Source organism: Diplotaxodon limnothrissa, linkage group LG12 (genome assembly GCF_057381915.1).
Source record: "Diplotaxodon limnothrissa isolate DT_005_m linkage group LG12, D_limnothrissa_male_GT1.1, whole genome shotgun sequence".
Lineage (NCBI taxonomy): Eukaryota > Metazoa > Chordata > Actinopteri > Cichliformes > Cichlidae > Diplotaxodon > Diplotaxodon limnothrissa.
Window position 1 is genome coordinate 16704252 of NC_140607.1, and position 16883 is coordinate 16721134.

Genomic DNA, 16883 nt, shown 5'->3' on the forward strand with positions numbered 1-16883 from the left:
AGACATTTTGCAGTAATGTATAAATATTATTGTGTGCTTTTGGCTGCAGCCAGCTGTGTGGTTTTTGAACTAATTTTCTCTTGCATACCTCTGTCACTGGTATGTGATATGCCTGTATGAGTGTGTCTTTTGGTTTGTAGCAATAGTTCAGCCCAGTCTGAACCCACTAATGTCCCAAATGTTTAGCTTTCTGCCTTTAAAAAAATACACAGCTGTACTTTCCAGTGGCTGCCTTAGTTGCCATAGGCAGAGTGCTTTGAGCCAGAGGGCTCAAGTAAATCTGTCGGCTGTCTGCTGCTGATTTGCTTTTATCTTTGATGCTGATTTTACCAGAAGCCCTTCCCTGCTTTCTCGTTTGGGTTGATTGTTGCATGTTTATTTTATTTCTGTGTCTTTGTTTACTGCGGGTATAAAATTCATTGCTAACTGTGCTTTAATACTCCCAGGACGGGGAATACTAATTTCATTAATTCTCGTGAGCACATCATGACCAAACTGGTCTTACAGGTCTTGCACATACTTGCCTGCTCTCTCATTTTCAGTGTTAGAATGAAGAGGAGTAGTGGGAATTGGTGCCGTCTATTAAGATCTGTTTACAGCGTTCATATGTTCTTCACCTAATTTTGCATTTGTGTCCAGTATGTTTATGTCACTACAGTTTGCACTCACTGCTGCATAGCTTCTATCAAACATGGCATTTTAAACATGCTGCATATTCCCGCATAAAACATCTCCCAAAACATCTTTTGCACTCGTATCTGCACGTTAGTTCGGAGTAATTAATTTTTTGTGCCACTGAGTCTTTTTAGAGCAAGAGTGGAACATCGTACATGCAGCTACCACTGGAATTACACTAAAAATATTCCTCATCACCTTTGTTTATACACATACTTTTGCAGTCAGCACCAGTTCATTGCAATCTCTACTTTCATCAGTCCACATGAAAGAGATAACAAGCAGTGTAACCTACTGCTACGTATAATAACATTTACAGTAATTACAGACATTTTATATAATTTGATTTTAGTACAAATACACAGGGACCTTGACTGCATTGGAAAACACACATTATGTGAAGCTATGCAGAGCAGAACAGGATCAGATGAAAGCAGTAAACATGCTCTCACTGTGGGCAGTGGCACAGACATTTACATTATTAATAAAAAACTGGATCATAACGTTACATGGCTTTTTCAGTTCATGAGCTTATCCTTTTTGACTGATTTCACACCCAGAGCAGCTCATTTCATTTCATTCATTTGATTGTATGTAGGTAAATAGTGAAAATGTTTTTTGTCTGTTTGCTAAACTTAAGATATCAAGGCTAACATATTATGAAGATGGCCATGTTTTGCTTTTTTCCTGCTCCACTTGTTAATGATTTACTAGACTTGTATTCTGCTAGTACTGTATTGTTTAGTGCGTGGATTCAGTTACTTAACAAGGGTCCAAAGGTTGAAGGTTTTTCTCCCGCACTGCATAAATCCTGTGTATTTCTCTGCTCAAACACAGACCAACAAGCCATGTCCAAGACCGCAGAGCCCCAAACACGCAGCTGTGAGTAGAAACCTCTTTCCGATAATGTAGCCAGAAGATGTGCACATATGCGTAAGAAGAATGAAATGGGACTGAACCCGTTCTTTTCCTGATATATTTTATTGCATTATAAAATATGTAATAGCTCTGCGTTTAGTAACTGGTGAATTGAGCTCACTCCAGCCTGTTTTCTACATAAACACTAAAACCTCGAAGCCCTTACAAGAGGCTGCTTTTTGTTACCCGTGACTAAGAACAGAAGTAAATCAAAATCTCAAGTACAATAAAAAAACAAATGTGTCGAGATATGTGGCGCTCTTAGACTTTGTTGCCTCCGCCTTTTACAAAAGAGAGGCAGTTTGATAGCATCAAATGTTAAAAAAAAAAGCCTTTCCATACGGTTCCACACAAAATATAGGTGTGCATTCAGTTAATGCAGTTAGGCCTGCTAGTCATAATGTTGCATTTCGAAATCAGAGCTGCAAGTTACAAAAAGACGTGCTGGCATTTTGTATTGTTCCTGCTCCAAGGACTGCTGAAGCAGAGCTGGTAAAGAATATGCACAATGTCTCATTAACAGCTTTTAGTCATTCTCAGCTGTTAACTCCAAGAGCGGCTGACAGGCCCCTACACAGTGACAAAAAAAAAGAAAAGAACATAAATTAAAAAGATGTGCAGGATTATAGCAGCAAATTCTAACGAGGTCATTCATTTGTATCCTGACTGTACTGTTGGTGCTAGAAGGGAAACAATTCATTAAAGAAATAGCTGTTGCAAATAAGCTACTGTTGCATTTATCCCCCCCAAAAAAGAAAAAGAAATATATATTTTAAAAAAAGAAAAAGTAATACCTGAAGCTATTATCAACAACAGTTCTGGGCTTGCCAGTGCTGCTGTTTTGTTTTCAAGAAACTTAATTTTGAATGTAACAGTAGGAAGCTCAGAAAATAGCCTCCTAAAAATGACAGACACACATTTAGGCGTCATTTGCAATGCTGCTGTAATCACATTCGAAACCCACCCAAATCAACATAGTAAGAGATTGTTAAAGCCTACTGTGGTTATATCTCCCATCACACATTCCCATTTTTATTGCCTGTTGTATTCGTGTGACAGCAATGAGCGAAATTCTCGCTCTGCTGATTTGTCGCAATAACGTGGTCAGGAAAACTGCGATATTGTACGCTAAGCTCAGCATGGCGCCCCGTGCTGAACCCTGAGTGTTTTGCTTTTGCTAATCACGTCACTCTCATATATATTTTACAGTTCCCATTATGAGGAGAGATATTAGGTAGCGAACAGGAATGGGTTATTGAATAACAGATAAGACAGGCAGTGCAGGTGTCATTTGTAGTGCATGACCCCAGAGAGCCGTGTTTTCATACTAGCAGGAGCTGTTAAAGCACAAACCGTCTCCTATCAGAGATAATGAATGTTTCACAAAACCACTTCCCTTCACATGCAGAGTTTAAATGTTTGAATTGAGGATAACCAAACATCGGAAGAGCCAACAAAGGACATACAAGATGGAGTTGTTTACACAATTATCTCACAATAAATAAAGGTTTGCTAATTAGTCACATCCAAGGCCCCCAGTTAATGCCATCACATGGTTTATGGAAAGGATCTAACCTCACTTTCTCCTTCAGAGTCATTTAAGAAATGCAAGTGTGCAGCAACATGTTACCCACCAGTGAACCCCTATGTGCATACGACCAGTAATATAGAACACAGTGTATACTATAATGTGCTTTACCAGCCTTTCAGTGCTTCTTCTCTCCTCCCTCAGTATCCAGTAGGCAGAGATGTCCACAGGCCAGTGGACTCGAGTGCTTGGCGCCTCTGGTCCGTTCTGCAGAGGAAACCCCCGACCCCATCCCTACAACCATAGAGGGAACAATTCCACCTTGGATCAATGGGAGCTTTCTGAGAAATGGCCCTGGGAAATTTGAATTTGGAACAGACAGGTATTTAAGGAACACTATGAAAAAAAATACATGTATTATCATGATAGATTGTAAACACATCCCTGTATTGTAGATAGAAAAGATAGTTTTCCCTCAGTGTTTGTTGAATAAGGCACCGATTCCTCAAATAATCCTTTTTTTCCACTCTCTTGTGTCTCATAATTCTCACAACATTCCCTCTACCTAGTCTTACATGAATATCCTGCCGGGAAATTAATTCTCTTTTTCGCTCTCAGATACACCCACTGGTTTGATGGCATGGCCATGATGCACAGGTTCCACATCCGTGAGGGCAATGTCACTTACAGCAGCCGCTTCCTTAGGAGTGACTCATTTGTCGAAAACTCAGAGAAGAACCGCATTGTGGTTTCAGAGTTTGGGACATTAGCCATGCCTGATCCCTGCAAGAACATCTTTGCACGCTTCTTGTCACGCTTTCAGACTCCGAGTACGTGCGTCTTCTTTACATATTGCATTTTCCCGTGTGTACTCTGCTTCTGCAGTGTTGTAGCACTAGCGCTGCCAAATACAGTGTTACACCATTTACTACATCAGGTTACCAGCACAAAGTAAAAATCAAACAAAAACATATGTGAGAAGAAAAGTATATATGGATATTCTTTCTTCAGCGCCCAGGTTCTTGACTCCACAGCAAAAGGCTTTTGCAGACAAATGAAAGCTGGGACATTACATTGTGTTTTTTATTGAGGTAAAAAGAACACAAGTCAATATTTGTGAGTTTGGATCTCGTCGTGTGTATGCTGTAAGGGAATGGGGATCAAAAGGATGGCATAAAGTTCTCTGCTAAAGAGCTGCATTTGATATGTTTTGTCTCCCAGAGCCAACAGATAATGCCAATGTGAACTTTGTCAAGTACAAGGGGGACTATTACGTGAGTACAGAAACCAAGTACATGAGGAGAGTAAATCCACAAAGCCTGGAGACAAAAGAGAAAGTGAGTCAGTGAGAAATGTGTCTTTTGACTGCATCTTCCAGCTTTTCTATAGCGAGGTCAATGACCAGAATGGTGTGTATGTTATTTTTTTTAATAAGGTGGACTGGAGTCAGTATATCGCTGTCAACTCAGCTTCAGCCCATCCACACTACGACCGCGATGGTTCCACGTACAACATGGGCAACTCATACAGCAGAAGTGGTAACCTGTCTTTGCTCTTTCCTTCTCAGTAGTTTACTATGTTGAGCTATGATTGGAATTTATATGATGTTCACACCCCAAAAGCCGCATTCCTGTAATGCATCTATATCCTCCTACTTGCCACACACACACGCACACGTTTATTTGCTTCCAACAGTGGTCCCACAATAATCTCCTGTTTGTAAGCTCCCTGTGGGTGTTATATACCAGGTATTAATAGGATAATCTCTGGTGACAACTTTACAAAGCCTTGTAAAGCCCTATTGACAACCATAAAATGCCATATCGGGTCCATTTTCTCTCCAACTTTCATCTTCTGAGTTCTCCAAAGCAATACTTTGCACCATCTGGTTTCAGGGTTCCTGCCATCAAAGTACTCAATCGCTTCAGTCGCCCCCTCCAAATATTTTCCTCTTACCCCTTCCTGCAGCAAACATCAACCGCTGCCCTTTAGGGAGTCACTTTGATTTCAACACGTGCATAGTTCCTCGGGGCCACTCATTCATTTTTCACTTGCTTTCACTTGCATCATCCCCCACCCTTGCTTCTTGTTACAATCAACCTTGACAGCTTGTGTGACTCTGGCAATCCCCCCATGTCAGCATTAAATAGCATTTTCTTTTTGGGATCAACTGTCCCACAAACAGCAACATTCGACTCCACACAGAAGCTGCTACTTTTGCTGGTTTTGCTGGGTGTTATGGCAGAAGGTGGTTCTATGCTAAACAGCCTTTTACCTTCAGTCAAAATCAGCCTCAGCTCGACTTTATGCAATCTACTCAATAGTAATGCAGTCCTTCTATGAGGGCATGGATGGAAAGAAATCCATTCTCACTCATTCTGACAACTGTATTTAATATAATGATGACAGGTCAGAGCAGCTCCCACCTTTATGCTTTGTCTAACCACGCTACATTCAGAACATCTTCTCATTTCCATTTTCAGCCTGCTTTTTCCAGTTTTCGACATGTTTCTTCTTTTTCCATGCCGGTCTGCTCTTGTTAGTTAAAATGAGTACTGTAAAGTTTATCTGACCTGCATCATCATTATCTGCATCACCTCAGCGTCAAAAGCCTCTTTCAAGCGCTCACTGTCTCCAATTAACTTTTGATGTCCTCTTCATCTTCATCACACTCAGTTCAGAATATCCGCACAACCACCTGGCACATGCACGTCAATCCATTCGATCCAGGCCACCGTCTCTGTGCAACAGACCTTCACCACTGTGCTTACTTTCTCAGTTAAGGAGAGTTACACTGTCATAATATTAAGTAAAGGCAGTGGTTTGTTAAAGTTACTGCACTAATTGCTCAGAAGTCTCTCCAGTTTTCTAAATCTCAGTGCGCTTCACCTTTCAGGCTTCGTACTGACCCACCGTTCAGCCTGCCCAATTTGTCCATTTTTGTCAAGTCATCACTTTCGCTGGAATTAGTATTTTGGTATTTCTTTGCTGATTGGAACAACCACATCTGCTTCCCCTTCCAGATCACTTAATCAAGGGTTGCTGGTCTTCCGAAGCCTGCCAGTTATACTCTTGCACTCTATGAATCTGCCATGAACTGCCACTGATCCTCAAAGAGGACTTCAGGCTTGTTGACTCCAGTTCATCTGTCATCTTTAATATCAATATTTTTTGTTGCTGGTTTTTTGATGATGAAGATGATAGATGAAATAGGGGTGGTGTTTGGAGTGCTCCTTGCTTGTAAATTGTCTGTATGCCGGCTAAAGATAAACCTCAAGATCTTTAAAGTTCTGTCCTCAGGTTTGTCTCTATGTATCTTTGTGGGTTTACGCTTTGAAATAAAGTCAGCCTAATAACACAAGGTGATTTTGGACATTCTTTAGGATTTTTCTACAACATCATCCGTGTGCCTCCTCCTGAGGAGAAGGCAGCAATGGAGGACTCAGCCGACCTGAGTGGAGCCAACGTGATCTGCTCCATCCCTGCAGCTGATCCCAGGAAGCCTTCCTATTTCCACAGCTTTGGTGAGAAACACACTACAGCATAATAAAGAGTCCCCCACTCCGCACTTTTTAAAGTTGTCTGCATGCTGGATGTAAACTGAAGTGAAATTAATGAATTCTGGGAGAGTTTTTGCTTTTTTTCCAGCACTGGCTGGGTGAATCTACTTCAGTGAAACTTTTTAATGCTCTTATTAATCACTGATTTTAATTCCAGTCTCGCCCTCCTTTTTGTCATTCACAGTTCCTTTGTCTTTCCTTTCAGCTCTCTATATCTCTCCTCTTTTTAATTCTACCTCCAAGTTTCACACTTTTTTTCAGCGAAGTATTTACTGTAGTTTTTTCCACGGCTTAAATCTGACAGGACTGCTAACAAGACAGCTATAATTTGCATGTTAATGTTTCATTGTTTGCTGTCCAAATGTTATTCAGCTTCTGCTTGTCTACACTCAAAAAACAGATTCAGGTCCTCCTTTCAAAGAACACATGCAAATTATGTTAGTTGTTCACAAATGCAATTAAAAAATACCAAATCAATTTGATTTTCTTTGTGTAAACCTAAAATTATTCAAAACCAGCACAGGCTGATTCTGAACACAAAATGAATGAGTTTGTTGGGGCACTGGGGGTAGGGGGAGTACATTTTTGCACTTGCACATTTGTAAACTCAAAGAAAAAAATTCAAGCCCCTCATTAAGCCTAAACATTTTTTTTAATCTCACTCAACGCAAATGTAGCACTCCAGCGTTACTGCAACTATTATTCGTGTGGTGAACCTAAATTATTCTCCCTCAAAACGGTATTTGTCACAAGAACACAAAGTTGCTGAGTTACCCAACAGCCCGCCCTCTCCGAAGATTTTGCGCTCTTTCAGGATCATCAGAATGAATGCAGCTGCTGTTGGCCTCTCTCTGTACTTTTCGAACAAAACTACACCTTCAGGTAAGGTAACATTTTCATTTTTCATATATCCAATTGTGTATTACTTTATGAGCTGAATGTATGGCAATGCTATTTATCATAGAAGCTTTTAATAGTTGTTTTTCGAACTTTAGGTGGTGCTACCATTCTCTTCTCTGCTTGGATACTAATTTTTGGACAATATAGACAGGTCTTTTCAAAAGTGCCTTGTTATAGAGGAGAAATTGTGTAGCTGCCAACTTTTAAGTACTCAGAGCGTGTGCTAGCTTATCAGCAGCTAGCCAGCGGCCATGTGCTCAATGAAAGATGATGTCCTATAGCTAACTTCTTTCTTACTGTTTTTTTTAATATAATCAAATAATGTGGTATTCTGTGCTTATTATCATATAATGCCATTTTCTAGTAGAACGTATTGTTTTGAGGTGTCTCTAAAAGCACTGCATAGTTTACTGAGGGTGCTACCAAAAGCGAACCATGTGGCCGGAAGAGTAACTGTAGTCAGCACAATGCGCACTCCCGTGATGTTCAAACCTACTTATTATTATGAAAGATTTCGGCTACGTCTACACATGCACGGGTATTTTTGTAAACGGAGATTTTCCGTTTTCATTTCAAGAAATAATCCCATCCACACGTAAACGCAAAACTGAAGGAAAACGCTGCTAGGAACATGCCAAAGCAACAGGTGGCGATATATATATATATATATATATATATATATATATACATATACATATATATATATATATATATATATATATATATGTATGTATATATATATATATATATGTATACATATATATATGTATACATATATGTATATGTATGTATACATGTATATATATGTATGTATACATATATATGTATACATACATATACATATGTATATATATGTATGTATACATATATATATGTATACATACATATATATATGTATGTATACATATATATATATATATATATATATATATGTATGTATGTATGTATGTGTATTTATGTATTGTTGGGTTGTTTCAAATTCTGAAGTGAAATCTGATTTTACAGATTCCAGTTTGTTTTCAGTATTGCCTAGTAGTACAGAGGTGTGTGCTATTCAGATTTGACATTCATTACAAATGTACGTCAGCACTTTTTTGTGAGCACTTTGATTTTGTTAAGGTTGATTTGACCATGTGACATGTATGTTTATTCACAAAATATTCTGTTTCTGCTTTTAATTCAAGTGAATAAACCCGAGTTGTAAAAACAAATTCATTTTGTCATTATTTTAATAATTAAATTAGTTTTCTGGTAATGAAAATTATGATTTAGTTGAACTCAAAATAATGATTTCAATGCAATGAAAATCTAGCTCACGTGAATGACACTGTATTGAGTTGGACCAACCAAAACCTTTCACATCATATTAATGTACTTTTTTTCATTTTAGCAGTATTTACAAAATTGTGTTCTACTGACTCAATTTAATTGAATTGTCACGATGTATGTAGATTAGGTTGGACCAAAGTAGATGTATTACGTGGAAAACCTGCCATCAGTCCAATTGAGTTCATCCAATGACTTATTTTTTTGAGTGTACACACTCACCGGTGTCTTACTTACAACTAACTAGCGCCAGGCTGGACCCTCTTTGCCACCAGAACTGTCTGAATTCTTCATTGCATAGATTCAACAAGGTGCTGGTGTGGTGACCCACTAGAAGGCTCCACTCAGACCCAAGCCTGGAGGTGGGGTTCTGTTGTGTTTGGACGCTGAGTTAATGTCTGGAGGTGAATAAAGTTGGAGTGGAAAACTAGACCTCCTGTGTCGTGTGTCCCATGCCTCCATACTGGAAACATTACTTAGAGGTTTTGCTACATATTGACATGGCAGCATCATACAGTTGCTGCAGATTTGTCAGCTGCACATCCATGATGTGAATCTCCCATTCCTCCACATCCTAAAGGGGCTCTACTGGATTGACATCTGGTGACAGTGGGTTTCATTTGAGGACAGTGAACTCATTACGATATTGAAGAAACCAGGTTGAGAGATGACAGAAATTTGTGAAAGCACCCATCAGAAGATGGGTACATTTGGTCCGCAATAATATGTCAGACAGGCATATTTGAACGATGCTCAGTTGGTACTAAGGGCTCCAATATGTGTGATGAAAATATTCCACAGCACTGACATCAGCCTGAATCATTCATGCAGACAAGCTGGACCTATGCGGTCATGCTGTTGCGCTCAACTCTGACCCTACGGTCCAAATGTTGCAGCAGAAATTGAGACTTTTGTCCAATTTCGGTAACCCTGTGCCAATTGTAGCCTCATCATGCTGTTCTTAGCTGACAGAAGCTTAATTAGATTTCTGATAAATCACTTGTTGCACATTTATATACTAGTTCTACAAGGAACCCTTGATCAGTAACAGGGCTTATAAGTGGTTATCTTAGTTACTGGTGCTTTCTTATGAGTTGGAAGCAGTCTGGTCATTCTCCACTGACCTCTGACATTTTCCCCAGAAAATCGCCACTATTTGGATGCTTGTGTGGGAAAGTCCCAGAAGATGAGAAGTTTCTGATAAAAACAGGCCAGCCCGTCAATGACCATGTCACATTCAAAGTCACTTAAATCACCTTTCTTCCTAATTCTGATTTGAACTACTGAATGTTTTGCTGCCTTATGATTGGCTGATAAGTTAACAAGCAGTTGAACAGGCCAACCTAACTATGGGGCTGTGAGTGCAGATATCTGTAAAAGATCTATAAGAATACTGTTGACCATTTATGGAAAACCATATTTGGTGAAAATTGTGATGAGGGGTAGGATCTGCGGGGAGAACAAATTCCTCTCATAAACAAACACTGGATGTGAGTAAAGTCAATATCATAAAAAGCTTTGCATGCAATATGAAGGTTATTGTTGTGGAGGAAGGTTTAGCAGGCTAATGACTGTGTGAAAACGAGTTGGGTTAATATGACTACACAGACCATGATTAGATGTTAACAATCAGCTGAAGCAAACAGTTCATAAATAAGCTACTGTTAATTAAACTTAAGCTGACACTAGCTAATGAAAGCCTCATTCTTTGGTTGCTCTAACCCAGTCTTGCCCCACTTGGCTTTTACATTGCTTCAGTTCCCTGATTATATCTATGTCTATATTACTGGCAGCCCACCCATGTGCTGGCAGACTTTCAGACACCAAGAAGTCCCACAAGTGTGGGAACATTGTTCAGCAATCCAGGTTGCGCGCCACATCTCTTGGTAGAGTTGCTGGATGCTTATGTTTAGTTTTTATGTGCAAAAGCAAATGTCTTGGTGCTAGACTTGAACCTAATGTTCCGGTTACATGCAGGTACATGCTGATGGTTGATAAACTAAAGGGAAAACAGAACCCTTTAATACCTATTGATAGAAATCTGGTGGCTTTGTTATACCGTGTTTCCCAGCATGGTGTGGGTCCACTTGTCTTCTTAGAGTGAAAGGTAGCTTCAAATCTAAAACAAGTTGTTTTTAGGGCTCTTTACCTTTATCCTGTGAATAAACACTTCCATCTATATGGCAATAGTCTCTTCAAGGAACATATTAAAATTATGTGAATGCTATTTTGTCCATGATTTTTGACAAAATGGTTGCGGTGGTGGTGCTTTTAAAAGAATTGTATCCTGTCACTCCAGTAGAGCACCACAGCAGTGGTAGAACCCATGCCAGGGAGCATTCAAGTTACCAATATGATTTTTGCTAGTTTTTCCTGTAATTTGTCACCAGTCTGTAAATAACTGCTGAAATAACGTGAGAGTTTTAGTCTTAGTTTCCCCAAAACAGCACTGATTAGTTACACTACACCTGCAACAACAGTAGAATTCATTGTTAAACCATGCACACGACACCAAGGTATATCTTTTATGTGTCTTTTAATGCAGCCACTTCTTACTGTGTGTGCCTCCCTCTCTAGTCATGTCGGAGAACTATATTGTGTTTGTCGAGCAGCCAATCAAGATAGATCTGCTGAAGTTCATGCTGTACAAAATACAGGGGAAGAGCTTTAGCAAAGTCATGACCTGGGAGCCTCAGCATGCAACAATCTTCCATCTGGTCAACAGACACACCGGAAAGGTGACATATATTATAACGCTTATTTACTGTATACAATCTAGGGTAAAACAGGAAACACACAATCACAACCAGCTGCCGAGGAGTCGGAACAGGAAAAAAAAGGAAAGCTGTAAGCTGATCTCTTCATGCACTATTACATTTTTTTCATATTTATTTTGATGAAACTACACTCTGATGGTGTAGCCTTTCCTCGTGTGTTGTTGCTCTCAATTTTTTCATCTCATTACACAGCATACCCATTAAGCATATAATAACAAACTTTCAAAATGATAAGGTGCAACTCAATAACATTCGTGCCAAGCAGGGAGCTTGTCTTCAATTGTGAAAAAACAGCACATCACCTCGTTTGTCTTTTTTTTTTTTTTTTAACTTTGTCTTGTTTTCTTGATATTGTACGAATCTGAGTCCTAACTGGTTGATGTTTCTGGTCTGACAGAAGAGTGAAGTGAAGTACTATACAGGACCCATGTTTACGCTCCATCAAATCAACGCTTTTGAGGACAGTGAGTTCTTGGTTATGGACATGTGCTGTGGGGATGATGGCGAGCTCATTGGGGAGTTCACGCTGGAGAACCTCCGAAGAAATTCAGGAGAGGAAATAGACGAGGTAAATGCCTTGAGTTTGTTAGTTTGTTATCAGTGAACAGGGCCCTGTGCTTCGTACGTCGCTTACTACATCCAAGATCAAATGAAACATCCAAGACCAAATCATCGCGCTAACTCTGAGCTCGCTATTCCGGTTCCCCGAACACACCTGTTGTTGACGATTAGTATAGCTGGATGAAGTAATGTGAGATCACTGGGTGGCCCAACAGGGGCTACGCATCGATAGTAGAAACATTGATCGGCAACCCTTTGATTGGTCGGCGAAAATGTCAAGGAGCGCGCTCGGTATTTTTCGGCAGCAGAGCAAGAACTCTTGAGTGAGGGATTTCAGGAGTTTCAGAGTTTAATTAAAACGCAAGGGAACACTGCAAAGGCTGCAAAAGCAAGGAGAGAGGGCTGGCAGAAAGTTGCTGACAAATCAAACTCGTAAGTAATTTAATAATAATAATAATAACAATAATAATGGAGTGGATTTATATAGCGCTTTTCAAGGCACCCAAAGCGCTTTACAATGCCACTATTCATTCACTCTCACATTCACACACTGGTGGAGGCAGCTACGGTTGTAGCCACAGCTGCCCTGGGGCAGACTGACAGAAGCCAGGCTGCCATATTGCGCCATCGGCCCCTCTGGCCAACACCAGTAGGCGGTAGGGTAGATTTATCATATCACACCATATTATCCAATATTATATTACATTATATTATATTATAATATGTTATATTATATCCCCTTTCACATTAGAGCCACAACAGGACCCACTAGAACATGGGAACAGGTAAAAGTGAAATATAAGAATATTCTACAGAATGGTAATATTTATCACTTATATTGCTTGTCGTCTCTTGGAAAGAGACCCTGGAATACTCTGTTTGTTCATAACAGCAACCAAGAAAAGGGCAGAGCAAAAAAAAAGACAGGTGGTGGTCCTGCACCCCCTCGTCAACAAGTTGGTTAAGTGAATAATACCCTCACGGGAAAATCGATATCTCTCTATGAGCACACTGTCGCGCTGAGCTAAAGGATCCTGTCTGTCCCGCAATATACGCTGAATTCTGAGGACTCTCCTTATCAATCTTGCACCTTCCGCAATGGGTTGCTCGCGTAAACGGACAGGATATGACTGCGACAGACTTCCCAAATCCACCTTCGCTTTTATAGCCGTGGTCTCTCATCTTGATTACACGAAGTAATTTACAATTACTACTCTGAAATATGAATTACATCTGTAATAATCACATACATGTAATAGAATGTTAATAGTACATTTCCCTTTTTTAGGGAATGACCTGTATGTATCTGTGTGAAATCAATAAAAGGATCAAGTGCTGCATTATCTTTAGTTACATTGATGTTATTTATTTATGGTGAAACAGTGGTGGAATATCGCTGTTGCTTTCGTATGAATGACGCGGACATACCTGCGTGGCCGCGATCTAATCCTGTTTACATAAAGTAAACCTGCTCCCCAGCAGGTTTACGCTTACGGCTCTGTTGCTATGACAGCAAGTCCCGGATGGGCTTCGGGGAACCGAACGATCCAGGATCACGCGAAATCGTCAACAATCTCATCCAGCTAACTCACTTAGCGCGGTACGAAGAACGGGCCCCTGCTCAGATTGAAATGCTGGCTTTTACCAAAACAACAACACGAGTGACTTCCACATAATGGTGTTTTTGTATCCATCATTGTTCAGCTAGTATTTTGTTTTGCATTCATAACATTACCCTCATCCACCCTGAAACCTAAAATATGAATCAGCGAGGATTTGTGGAGGATTTGTCTGTTTCTTGGGCATAGACTGTTCAATTGCCTCTGATGTTTTCTTCTTTTTTTTCTTCCTCTTCTTCTTATTTGTCAGTTTCCAAAGAAATAGACTTTGGAAATATCTGTGATTTCAAATGTGGTGGAGTGTATTACTTTCATCAAAACATAGGAACATGGTTTTGTGACAGCACTTTGTATCTGTTTGGCTGTGATTGTTCTTGAGGTTGCATCGCACCTTTTATTCAAACACAGATAGTTGGGAGTCTGTTTTTTTTCATATCCCTCTGATTTCTTTTGGCAGTTTTATAACTCATTGTGCAGAAACCTTCCAAGAAGATATGCCCTGCCTCTGTCCGTGGATGAACAAACTCCTGCAGATGAAAATCTTATCACTTTGCATAACTGCAAAGCCACGGCGAGGATGACAAAACCTGGAGAGGTAGGAGTCAATAGCATGAATTTCCTGCCTATAGTAGTAATATTTTTAACAGTACATTACTGGTTGTACTGGGAACAGGTGAAGATGGAGGCCTATAATCATGATGAATACAACCAATTTACTCCCACACATTCTCATCAATTATCCAGCGTGATGAAAGTTACTTTCTGCAAGAGAGTAATTTCATGAGTTACAGCAGATAAAAACGATGTGTCCACTATTCAGGTGAATAATTAGAGTTTAACGGCTTATGTATCCTCACACATACTCGCTCTCCAACGCTTTCTTACAGCGGAATAAAGCTGAAAGAAAAATGTGATCTTTTAGTTGTCATGACTACCTGTATGACACTGTCCTCCGTTGTTGTTGTGAGAGTGCATGCAGCAACTGAAAAACATCTGTTAAAGTGCTCATGCGACCAGAGTCACAGAAAAAAAAGATAGAAGAAAACTGAGAAAAATATTGCTTGCTCGTTGCACGTGACATTACATTTATTTCTAAAGTAAAATGAAGAGAAATTCATTTATTGTTAACTAATGGATGCTCTGGCCCTTTTGCGGGAATCCATTAATTTCCCTGTCAGAGAGAACAATGCTGTACTGATTTGCAGGACCAAGGAAATCATGTCTGTCACTATGTCTCAATTTTTGGCTAAAGTCTTTCACTGATTTGAGCAAAACCCTCATCCTGCAGGTTTACATGACCCACGAGGAGCTTCACAATGATGAGCTGCTGCAGTTCGGTGGCCTTGAGTTCCCTCAGATCAATTATCACCAGTTCAATGGCAGGCCTTACCGCTACTTCTACTCCTGTGGCTTTGGACACGTTTTCAGTGACTCCCTGCTCAAGATGGATGTCCACACCAAGGAGCTTAAGGTTTTCTATCAGTCAAAGGGTACACTTAGAGAAACCTCATTGTTAACTGAGCCGGGTATTACCACATCAAAGCTATTTCTACTTCTGTTTCTTTATCATAGCGAGGGCAGCAGTAGGTTGTGTGAGTTGGTTTTCTAACATGAAAAAGTTGAGAGTAAGGGGTATGTTTATGTGATCTTCTCCTGTCTAGGCGTGGCGTTATCCCGGCTTGTACCCGTCTGAGCCTGTCTTTGTTGCTTCGCCTAAAGCTACTGAGGAAGATGATGGAGTTGTCTTGTCTGTCATCATCACGCCCAGAGAAGTAATTGAAACCATTTATCTGAGAGAGATATTCACCTTTTATGGTATTTGTGCATCACTGTTACAGACAAAAAAGGCTAAAGTTAGTTTGTCAACACAATAAAAATGAGCAGACAACTGTGAAAATGTATGTGGCCCGGATATGGCCATTAGTATTTTCTTCTAGGCTAGCCTGACTGATCCAACCAGGGTCAGTGTGGGGCTAGATGCCATGTGCTTTACAATATTTTAAGAAACGCGTGGCCCACACAACATTTGACTGTGCCATAAACTTATCCAGAAGGGCCAAAAGTAGTCAAAATAATACCAAAATGTGCTACCTGAGTCCACACGGTGACGTCTATATAACTGTGAGTCATTTACCTTCACAGAGTGTTTCTTATTGTAATGCTTACTCTGAGTTTCTTTAATCTTGCCTGTGGCAATACTACACTAAACACTTTTAAACAATAAAAGCTAAATTGAAAAACCCATTGTGGAAACTAACTGGATCTAAACTGAATTTGAAAAGAAAACACACACATATAAAAAACTAATGAAGAATATAAACAGAAATTGGGTGTATACAATGAAATTTATAGAGGAAAAAATATACATAATAACAAACAGATTTGTTATACTCTTATTGCAACCTGAGCAGACATGTGTTTTTACTATGCATGGGAGAAGACAAATGCTTTGGTGCTCTCAGTATCATTATAGCAAGAAGGGAGATCTGTGACCTTTTTTCCCCCCTTCCAATAACATAATCTTCCTCCTCTGTATCTGTTTCCAGGAGAAAAGTACTTTCCTGCTTGTTCTGGATGCCAAGACCTTCTCTGAGCTGGGCAGAGCGGAGGTCCCTGTCAATATCCCATATGGGACCCATGGTGTGTTTAACGAGATGGGCTAGATTTGCCACTCTCTACAACTCTGTGGCAAATTGCTGAAATTGAACCAGCAACCAGCCACTTTATCCACAAAATAGAAAATCTCTGTCGATGTCGTTCCCTGTAAAACTCCTGAACTGTAAAAGACAGAAAGAAGTAAGAGCTTGGAAAAACTGCACACTCATGCCATTTGTTTGTGCCTCCTTGATGGGAATAGGTGCATGTCCCCACCGTGTGCTGCCATTACTGTTAGAAAGATGGCAATCTTAGGAGGCTAACAAGACAGAGAGCCCAGCATGGCATCGGAACACTGATATAGTTTGTCCTCTATGTGTCCTCGTGATCTCTTGTAAGAATTTAAAATTGTGCTTTCCTTTCA

At 39.9% G+C, this 16883-nt stretch overlaps 1 protein-coding gene across 1 annotated transcript; it reads left to right on the top strand.

The window, feature by feature from the left end:
- Positions 1–1502: 1502 nt before the first annotated feature.
- Positions 1503–16883, top strand: bco2l (beta-carotene 15, 15-dioxygenase 2, like). The gene is made up of 12 exons (XM_085367213.1): positions 1503–1557; positions 3326–3503; positions 3740–3951; positions 4343–4458; positions 4557–4659; positions 6505–6645; positions 11485–11645; positions 12082–12252; positions 14322–14459; positions 15153–15335; positions 15526–15636; positions 16411–16883. Exons 1-12 carry the CDS (start codon positions 1524–1526, stop codon positions 16525–16527), a joined length of 1665 nt encoding a protein of 554 aa, XP_085223339.1. The 5' UTR covers positions 1503–1523; the 3' UTR covers positions 16528–16883.